Genomic DNA, 10,236 nt, shown 5'->3' with positions numbered 1-10,236 from the left:
CTCCATTATGTGGCGTGAACTCTGCTATATCTTTATCGTTATTGTTATTATAGTCATCGTTATTGGTTTGAACGCACCTTTACAGGGACACTAAACTCGTAAACCTGGCGGTAAAGTGTATATTAATATATATAAAAATATATTAATTAGCCCTATAAATCAATGAAATAATTTAACTTCCCCCTGTAGTCAATAATTGTATCCCTTAAAACTCATATTTGATCACCAAAATGCCATATTTAAACGTTTTTCCTTGTGAAAAAAATTATTCATGCCTTAAAATAACTTGAATGTAACTCTAACGTTACTTGCTTCATTTAGGCCTAGTCAGAGCCATATAGAGTGAATGCGACTGCGGTCACGCCATCTGTGCTTCAGAAAAGCGCGGTCACGCCATCTACGCTTAAAAATATATTGCGCGTCTACACGAGGTTGCGTGGTAGGCTCAAGGTGTATGCGCTTGGTGTCGGCAGACTTTTTTTTAAAAATATTCATAATAAAATAAATAAAATCAAGTTGTTTTCTGCAAACTCCACCAGATTATTGTTCTACATCTCACAGACTTACCACTGTGGTGATTTTCATGTTGATCTAGCAGCTACTGTTTTATTATTTAATAATTAATTGCCAAAGTCCTAAACTGTATACCTTGTTATACAGCAATATTTAAAAAAAAATCATAAAACATTTAAATCAAATTGTTTTCTGCAAATTCCACCAGATTCGTGTTCTTCATCTCACTGACTACCACTGTGGTGATTTTAATGTTGTTCTACTGTTTTATTATTTAATAATTGTCTATCAAAGTCCTATACAGTATACCTTGTTATACAGCAATATTTGATAAATTCATAAAAAAATAAAATAAAATTGTTTTCTGCAAACTCCACCAGATTATTGTTCTACCTCTCACAGACTACCACTGTGGTGACTTTCATGTTGATCTACTGTTTTATTATTGAATAATTGCCTGCCAAAGTCCAATGTAGAATGTAGATGTAGAACAATATTCTGGTGGAATTTGCAGAAAACAATTTGATTTGATTTTTTTATGAATTTATTAAATATTGCTGTATAACAATGTATACAGTTTAGGACTTTGGCAATTAATTATTAAATAATAAACAGTAGATCAACATGGAAATCACCACAGTGGTAGTCAGTGAGATGTAGAACAATAATCTGGTGGAGTTTGCAGAAAACAATTTGATTTTATTGATTTTATTATGAATTTTTTTTTTTTTAAGTCTGCCGACACCAAGCGCATACACCTTGAGCATACCAACGTTTAGACGCGCAATATATTTTTAAGCGTTTATGGCGTGACCGCGCTTTTCTGAAGCACAGATGGCGTGACCGCAGTATATATGCGGGACCATGAATTTGCAAATGAGCCCCGCCTCCACTCACTCACACCACCTCAGAGATTCACTTGGTCGAGTTACTGAGGTAAGCCCTGCACAATTGCATCGCTCTCGGTAATTATTATGATTAGCCTTTTGACTGTTAGCAAACAGCTAGTGTTGCTAATGTTACACAAACCATGTCCCCGTTCACTATCTCAGAGTCGGACAGCTGCCGTCTAACAATCATCAGAAATGTCAGTGGAGAAAGGGCATATAGTTCATCATAACATCTAATAATAGTTCATCATATCAACAGAAAAATATACTGGGATAACCTGGCATCTCAATTGAGACTCCCCTGCTAGTTCACTGTTAATGATATGCTAAAGCCCGCCGGAACGTTGATCTGATTGGTTACAAGGTCGTTTGTGACGTCAGAAACACCAGCGATTTCAAACCGTGTTTTTGAGACTGTCTTTGGTTCACTGCAGTTTTAAGCAGAAAATACTCAGCAATGCTGTCGACTTATGAACTTACACATGGTGTGTCTTAAAGCATATTAAACACACCACATAGACACATAAACAACATTAAACGCTGGATTTTCACCACAGGGGGACTTTATGTGACATTATAATCTCAAACTTGTCTCTGTTTCTGGAATTAGCATTTCATATGTTTTATAATAATTTTTTGAAATTTAAATGTGTGCACTGTGCAATACTGTAAATCCATGAAATCCGCAGAGAGTTTAATGTGTATGAAATTGAATGTCTAACAAATGTCAAACATTAAACTAACTTTACCTCCGTTGATGTAAGTTAATGCAGTCACATATTAAAGGTGTGTTTGACTAAAGGACGTGGACAGAAGATCTGAAGAAGACTACCAGACCCCCATCAGACGAGGAAGAGCCTCATTAAACAGGTGAAACACATATAAAGTCATATCAAAATCTTATCTAATCTCATGTTCCTGGATCAACTTTCCAATCAACCAATCAGATTTGAGGGACAAGTTTACAGTTTATGTCAAGTTTAGGCTTAGAACCAGAGTGAAGTACTTAAACATCAGTGCTATTCCCCTCTCATTCCCCTCTGATTTTAGGGGAAAGTTATGGGTAGGGTTAGGTTTAGGGGTAGGGATTGGGTAAGGACTACATTTTGGGACAGGAATGTTGATCCAGGACAATGTCTTCACGGTGACCGTTCTTTGATATTGCATAAAAGGGTTTATCTTAATGATAAATAATATTTTTTTAGGTATTTATCTTAAAGAAATGTGTTTATTGCTTAATGAAATGAACGAACGGAATGGAAAAACCCCATAAAGAAGGAAAACATCTTAATGTTAATTCCTAAATTTACTAATACATTAATAAAATCAAAAATCAATAGTATTTAATAGACATGAACTAACAATGAATTGTTGTATTTTTTATTAACTAACATAAACGGACATTAATACTATAACAGATGTATTGCTTTTTTTGGTTAATATTAGTTAATGCATTAACAACATGAAATTGTATTGCAAAATATATGAAAATATATGTTTTTGGAAAGAAAAAGTATGAATTTTTGTGGAAATTGTTTTATATCTGATACCGCACTCATTTAAAATATTGTAAAGTGTAAAATTCCTTGCATGATCGAATAATCTTTTTGGATATTTAAATATTGAGTTATGTTCATATGGGAGTTCATGTAACACACCATATGGATTATGACATATCAAGGCTGAAATGTGCACAGATATTATTTAATACTTGAATTCTCAGTTATGCTTCCTTTAAGGATCAACTTTGTCTGAGATGTTTCTCCTAAAATTAAATTAATAATCATAATATACAAATATTATGCTATTATAATATATCAAAATATATTCATATTAAAATTGTATATAATGCTATATTTTATAATAATTATTTTATATATATGAATTTTAATTGTCTCAGATGTTTCTCCAAAAATTAAATGAATAATCATAATATAAAAATATTAGGCTATTATAATATATCAAAATATATTAATATTAAAATTGTATATAATGCTATATTTTATAATAATTATTTTATATATATTAATTTTAATTGTCTCAGATGTTTCTCCTAAAATTAAATTAATAATCATAATATAAAAATATTAGGCTATTATAATATATCAAAATATATTAATATTAAAATTGTATATAATGCTATATTTTATAATAATTATTTTATATATATTAATTTTAATCTCCTAAAATTAAATGAATAAATATGAATGTAAATATTAAAATATATTAAAATGATATATAATACTATATTTTATAATTATTATTATTATTATGATTTATTTATTCATTTTAATTAGTAAAATTGAGGAAGTAAAAACAGACGGGAATATTATCACTGGTTATGATCCAGTAAGAGTGTAGAGCTATAAAATGAATATGAAGAGCAGCTCACTTGAGAAGTATATCATAATTAGTTATGATAATTTCTCTCACAGGAAATGAATATGAGTGCGTCCTTTGAGAAGCTTCTGGATTTGAGTTCGGGAGACTCTCACACCGCTGGAATGAAGCCAATAACCTTTGTTAGACAGGTCTGACGTTCTGTTAATTGTTGCTTAAATAAGTGATGTATTGAACATATATGATGGCTGAATTGCACATGAGCCGAATGTGTCCTGCTCTTTGGTCAACATGTTAAATGACTCTTAAATGATTCATCAGTGCATGTTAATCTACAGGAGAAAATGTTTCACATAATCATTCATTAATAACATGGAAAACGTTTACTTTTAAAGCCCCCTGTGGTGAAAATCAAGCTTATTTATACGTCTATGTGGTGTTTTTAATGTGCTTTAAGACAAACCATGTGTAAGTTCATAAGTCGACAGCATTGCTGAGTATTTTCTGCTGAAAGGGATACTCCACTTTTTTTGGAAATAGGCTCATTTTACAACTCCCCCAGAGTTAAACTGTTGAGTTTTACCGTTTTTGAAACCATTCAGCCGATCTCCGGTTCTGGCGGTACCACTTTTAGCATAGCTTAGCATACATCATTGAAGTAGACAAGACCATTAGCATTTCTAAAAAAAAAAAATGACCAAAGAGTTTCGATATTTTTCCTATTTAAAACTTGACTCTTCTGTAGTTACATCGTGCGCTAAGACCGACGGAAAATGTAAAGTTGCGATTTTCTAGGCTGATATGGCTAGGAACTATACTCTCATTCCTGCGTAATAATCAAGAAACTTCAATGCCGTACCATGAGAGCAGCAGGCGTAATGATATGACGCAGCGCCTGAAAATAGTTCCGTTGTGTTGACGGAAGGTAGCCTATTTTCAGGCGCTGCGTCATATCATTACATGTCATTTTGATTATCAAAGATGAGTTTTAAGGGATCAAATGATTGACTACAGGGGGACTTTAAATCAGGTCACGTTGCTGAGACTCGTCACACAACAGAAGTGCATGTGTGGTGAATGGCGTTTCACGTGGACTTGTTTCAGGTCATCGCTGGATGTTTGTATCCGAGTGTCTTGCAGAGCGACGCTCTTCCTCCTGACGCTCGTCTCAGAGCTCAGATGTTACTCCAGCACTTTGATGGAGGCAGTATCGGTGAGATTGTCTTTGTGGGAAATGGTGATAGTTATAAGATGTATTACACACACACTACAGTTCAAAAGTTTGAGGTCGGGAAGATTTGTTTAATGTTTCAGAAGTAAGTCTCTTCTGCTCACCAAAGCTGTGTTCATTTGATCACAAATACAGTACAAATTGTTAAATATGATTTTAGTTTTCTATGTGAATATACAGTAAAGTGTAATTTATTCCTGTGATCAAAGCTGAATTTTCAGCATCATTTACTCCAGTCTTCAGTGTCACATGATCCTTCAGAAATCACTCTAATATGAGGATCTGATGCTCAAGAAACATGTTGAAAACCGTCATAATTTTGTGGAAACTGTGATACATTTCATTTTTCAGGATTCTTTGATGAATATAAAGTTCTAAAGAACAGCATTTATTTGAAATATAAATATTTTGTAACATTATAAATGTCTTTACTGTAACTTTTGATCATTTTAATGCATCTCTGCTGAATAAAAGTATTTTCTGACCTCAAACTGTTGAATGGTAGTGTGAAACTCGAAAAATTAGAATATGGTGCAAAAGTTCATTTATTTCAGTAATTCAACTTAAAAGGTGAAACTAATATATTATATAGACTCATTACATGCAAAGTGAGATATTTCAAGCCTTTATTTGTTATAATTGTGATGATTATGGCTTACAGATATGAAAACCCCAAAGTCAAAATTAGAATATTGTGAAAAGGTTTTCATATCTGTAAGCCATAATCATCACAATTATAACAAATAAAGGCTTGAAATATCTCACTTTGCATGTAATGAGTCTATATAATATATTAGTTTCACCTTTTAAGTTGAATTACTGAAATAAATGAACTTTTGCACCATATTCTAATTTTTCGAGTTTCACCTGTATGTTCAATCTGAATGGCTGCATCCGAAATCGCATACTTCCCTACTATATAGTAGGTGAAAAACAATATAAGTGCATCTCAATCAGCTCCCTAGTTCACTAGTTAGGGCACTGATCACAGTGATCAGGGAGTCGGCCATTTTAAGTGTGAAATCTGTCTAGTGCACTGAAAACCTTCGCTCCCTAAAAAAAGTCCCACAATGCACTGTGAAAACAACGGAGCATCGATGCTCACTATGTTCCCTTAACGGAAGTTAAATCACTAGATGTTTTTTTTTTACAGTACAAACCATTATTTAATTATATTTCAGCATAAACATACATCACTAGACAGGTCATGAACATAATCTAGCTGACATTTACAACGTTGCACATTTGTACTGTAACAAGCAGAGTATTTATCATAATGTACTTAAATAACATTGCAAAATAATGTCAGAATGATATCAGTTCATAAACACCTGTACAATAAAGACGCCAGAAATAGTCATCCGTGTCCTAATGTGTGAATTCATACACCATATACCGATTCACTGTCATGTGACCTGTGATGCTCACGATCTGATTGGCTGTCTGGTTTGCTCACTGTTTAGGTTCATACACTGGGTCCTGTGGATCGATGTACGTGAGAAACACTATAGCGAAGTTCATTTCTCTGCGGGACGGAGGAGTCCCATCCAGTCCAGAGCAAGTCTTCATCACTGTTGAAGCCCAGAGAGGTTTGATGGTATGATCCGAAACCATTCGTTTGTGATTTATGTTGTAAGCAGTGTTGGGGAAAATCATTACAAGTGACTTGAGTTATGTAATCAGATTACTTTTCAAATAACTATGTAAGCAATAAGGTACGAGAGGCTTTGCTGTATCGTGAATAAGTAACGGCTGAAGGGCGTTGTTAGGCACGACGCGAAGCGGAGTGCCTGCAACCCCTTCAGCCGTTACTTATTCACGATACAGCACTTGCCTCGAGTACCTTATTGCTTTTATAAAACGGTTACCACACAATATTAAAGAAAAAAAAAATTATTAGTGGAAATTTCATGGAAGTTAAATCAATAAAAGCATTAAAAGCATTCCTTCCGCTAGAAAAAAAATAGTCCCTGACCGTGAACAACAACGTTCCAATGTGTAATATGCATGAAAGCTCAAATAAAAACAACAAACCGTTCTCAAACTTGTCTCATTCTTTTTATTTTTTACAACACAATATTTGTGAAATTTCCTCACACAAATAGGCATAGCTTATCTCTCAGCATGAGAAAACGTTTACTTTTTTGTTTATTCCGTTATTTTCTCTCTGCACTAAACTAAATATTTACATAGCCTATAAATAAAAACACAAGGGCACATATTTTGATAGATAACAGTTAGGTCTTTAATCTATTTTATTAATGTTATCAATTCAGTTATTAAAATGCTGCCTAACAAGAGATTCTTTTTTATTGTTGTTTATTTAAATTTATTTGAACATCTCCGTTAATTGTGCACGCATTAAATATTTGTCTCATTTCAATCGGCTCCACTGTGGTGATATTTAACGCGGTTCTCTTTAGTTGGGGCTCAGCACTGTCAGCAGTGTTTTCTGTTGCAGCAAGAATGTCGCTCCAGTGCTTTCTTTGTTTTAAGTTTGGCCTCCAGTAGCTCTGTAGTGAACTTTCACACTTATGTCCACTCACAGACATAATTTCCCTCGATTCGAGACCAGCATCGGACAATCTCTGCACCATGGTGCTGCGAAGGCAGTGATTTGTGTAAACCTTTGAGGTGCCTGCTGCTTTACAAATTCTCTGCAACATTGTTGCGAGGTAGTTCACACCCATAGGCTCTCTTGTGTACCTGCAACAGTCAAAAACGAGAAAAAACTTTAACACAACAAGATTTAACACAAATTATAAATAGCTAATATGATTTATGTGCCGCTGCGTGATCTACGTACCAAACACATTTAGAGAGGTTTTGCTTTTTGGGGTGAAGGTAAAAAGCAGGGGGGTTAGATGGCAGAAGAGAAACGTACTTCTCTAGAGAGGCAACGGGACAAAGCGGGTTCCCAGTTTGTTGGAACATGAAGCCACGCCTGCTCTCCTTATTTCTGTCATGTGGGTCCTTATGGTTTTTTGTGTCTTCATTGAAGCTCATTGTGACATACTTTACACCATTTTCGTTTGTTAAAATGCGGAATGAGTCTGGAATGAGTTCTCGGTTCCCCTCTTTTCCTCTACGTCCGAAGTGTAACTGCACGTCAAACCAGACTTTGTTAACGAGTCCTTCAGGTGTGTTAGGATTAAGCGCATCGGACAGTTTTATGGTGCTGAAATCTTTCGTAGAAATCGATGTGTGATGCTCCGTTTTATCACGACCCTCTCTTCTCATTGTCTTTACGACTCCAACGAAAACATTATTGGATGAGGTGAATTCGCTGTCTCTCATCAGACACCAGGACAAACTCAAAGGTGGATCATTCAGGAATCTGTTCACACCCGCACGTAACGCTACATAGCTACTGATCCCATATTTTTCGCCTTTGGAGCTTCTGACAGTTCCGTAGAAGTCACGGAGAAGTGCGTTGAGTTCCGTCTTGGTGATTTGTTTAAAATCAATGCTGCAACCCTTTTCACTACACCAGTCACCGAAGCATTTCACTGCCCATTGGGTTTGCTGCACGGTATTTTTTTCATTACGAGTCTTCTCGAATGTATCAATGTTACATTTCAGCACTTCAGCATGACGGTTCATATTTGTAGAAGTCTCTACAAATTGTTCCTCAAACCACTTATCCATCGTCATGCCACCTAATAAATCGAAATTTACTTTAAACATTTTAGCCTTTTTAATTCTTACGTTTTTTGTCTGTTTATGTTGATACGTGTGGTTGCTAAGGGTGTTGCTAAGGGCGCAGTGATAAATAGAACCGTTGGGTGAAGCGGTCATAGCCGTGTTTTATCGTGAATAAAGCACAGCTATTGACCAATCAGAATCAAGGATTGTAACTAACCGTTTTATAAAAACTAGTAAAGTTACGCATTACTTTTCAATTTACAGCACAATATCTAAGTTACTTTTTCAAATAAGTAACACTAGTTACTTTTCCACATTTATTGTAATACTGTAATGCATTACTTTTAAAAGTAACTTTCCCCAACACTAGTTGTAAGTGCTTCAGTTGGGTGATTGATGTACGCAGGTGATGATGCGACTGCTGTGTCAATCAGAGGGCGTGTCTTCAGTTATGATCCCAGACCCCGCCCCTCACTCTCTGACACGCCTCCTGGAGTGGATGGGCGTGGTTCCGGTGCCCTATCGGCTTCAAGAACAGTGTGGGTGGAGTTTGGAGAGGGCGGAGCTTAACAGAGTAATCAAGGCGTCAAGGGGGCGGAGCTCTCCACGGGCAATTTATATCAGCAACCCTGGCAACCCGACAGGTACGGGACTGTATATTCATGATGATTTTGCTGGTGGTTTAAAACGCAGCATCACTGTGTATATTGTGATGATTGTAATGCACCGTTTGTTCGGCCATTTATCACATTTACAATAGAGCATTTCATTAAAGTCCCCCGGTGGTGAAAATCAAACACGGTTTGAAATCGCTGGTGTTTCTGACGTCACAAACAAACTTGTAACCAATCAGATCAACGTGTGATCGTCAACCAGTCCATCTCTGAGCTGAGTGAGTGAGTGGAGGCGGGGCTCATTTGCATATTCATAGAACCACGCATACTTAATGAGGCAAGGGTGTCGAGTTACAGTCAAGCTATTTTAAGGTCTTGAAGATTTGTTTTCAAGGAAAAAATGTTTAAATATATAATTTTGATGATCAAAGATGAGTTTTAAGGGATAAAATTGTTGACTACAGGGGGACTGTAATTATATTTCTGAGAAGTACATAAAAAGTAGGCTAAAAGTGTTAACGTTTAAAAAAGTATTCTAATAGCACATTTTTTTGAAAGGGTATTCTATGACAACTAGAGTGAAGTATGAAAAATACCACAAAGAACCATAATACCGTGGTAGTTTTTGTAAGTGAATTGATAAATTGTGATATTAAATTGTAGGTTGATTGTGTGTGTTTTACAGGGCATGTCCAGTGCAGAGAGTCCATCGAGGATGTGATTCGCTTCGCTGCCGACGAAGACCTTTTCTTGCTGGTCAACGAGGGAAGTGTTTAGGGTGTAATCAGTCCCTCCAGTTTTTCGCGATTCTGCGATCGCTGAATACAACGCAAAATCAACAAAAATTTCTCATATTTTTGCGATCCTGCATAATTCCTAATTTAACTGCAAAATAATCACAAAAAATTCAAAAAAGACCTCACAAAACATTAAATTATAATCACCCAATTGAAATATCTCTAGTTAATTAAAGTTTCAATGCATTTTTACGTGGGTACAGATG

The 10,236-nt window shown here is 35.3% G+C and overlaps 2 protein-coding genes across 4 annotated transcripts in view; one reads left to right on the top strand and one right to left on the bottom strand.

Moving 5' to 3' along the window:
• The first annotated feature begins 2,216 nt into the window (after nt 1–2,216).
• gptl (glutamic--pyruvic transaminase-like) overlaps nt 2,217–10,236 on the top strand; it is an 11,942-nt gene continuing 3,922 nt past the window's right edge. Inside the window, exons 1-6 of the mRNA XM_056266446.1 lie at nt 2,217–2,273; nt 3,839–3,934; nt 4,848–4,956; nt 6,438–6,571; nt 9,026–9,263; nt 9,919–9,999. Of these exons, the coding sequence (XP_056122421.1) occupies nt 3,842–3,934; nt 4,848–4,956; nt 6,438–6,571; nt 9,026–9,263; nt 9,919–9,999 (655 nt within the window). The 5' untranslated portion in view covers nt 2,217–2,273; nt 3,839–3,841. The remainder of the gene's footprint in view (nt 2,274–3,838; nt 3,935–4,847; nt 4,957–6,437; nt 6,572–9,025; nt 9,264–9,918; nt 10,000–10,236) is intronic.
• LOC130100821 (uncharacterized) lies at nt 7,266–8,854 on the bottom strand. 3 transcript variants are annotated; one of them, XR_008808928.1, is made up of 3 exons: nt 8,708–8,854; nt 8,141–8,499; nt 7,266–7,389 (listed from the first exon to the last, which is right to left on the bottom strand). XR_008808928.1 is itself a non-coding variant. In XM_056266448.1 (3 exons), the coding sequence occupies exons 2-3, from the start codon at nt 8,269–8,271 to the stop codon at nt 7,284–7,286; spliced, it is 888 nt and encodes a 295-aa protein (XP_056122423.1). In that variant the 5' UTR covers nt 8,272–8,499; nt 8,708–8,854; the 3' UTR covers nt 7,266–7,283. The 3 variants fall into 3 exon arrangements, 2 of the variants coding, with proteins under 2 accessions (XP_056122423.1, XP_056122422.1); XM_056266448.1 differs by having other exon boundaries at nt 7,266–7,680; nt 7,781–8,499; XM_056266447.1 differs by lacking the exon at nt 8,708–8,854 and having other exon boundaries at nt 7,266–7,680; nt 7,781–8,683.

The sequence above is a fragment of the Rhinichthys klamathensis genome, unplaced genomic scaffold (genome assembly GCF_029890125.1).
Source record: "Rhinichthys klamathensis goyatoka isolate OS25496 unplaced genomic scaffold, OSU_Roscu_1.1 h1tg000248l_1, whole genome shotgun sequence".
NCBI classification, from domain to species: domain Eukaryota; kingdom Metazoa; phylum Chordata; class Actinopteri; order Cypriniformes; family Leuciscidae; genus Rhinichthys; species Rhinichthys klamathensis.
Note: the sequence above shows the minus strand (reverse complement) of the source record. Positions and strands in the feature narration are given on the sequence as shown.

Coding starts and splice junctions, on each gene's coding strand:
- LOC130100821 (XM_056266447.1), bottom strand. CDS start 8,661: ATGTTTAAAGTAAATTTCGATTTATTAGGTGGCATGACGATGGATAAG. Junction 7,681..7,780: donor AACCTCTCTAAATGTGTTTG/GTACGTAGATCA, acceptor TGACTGTTGCAG/GTACACAAGAGAGCCTATGG.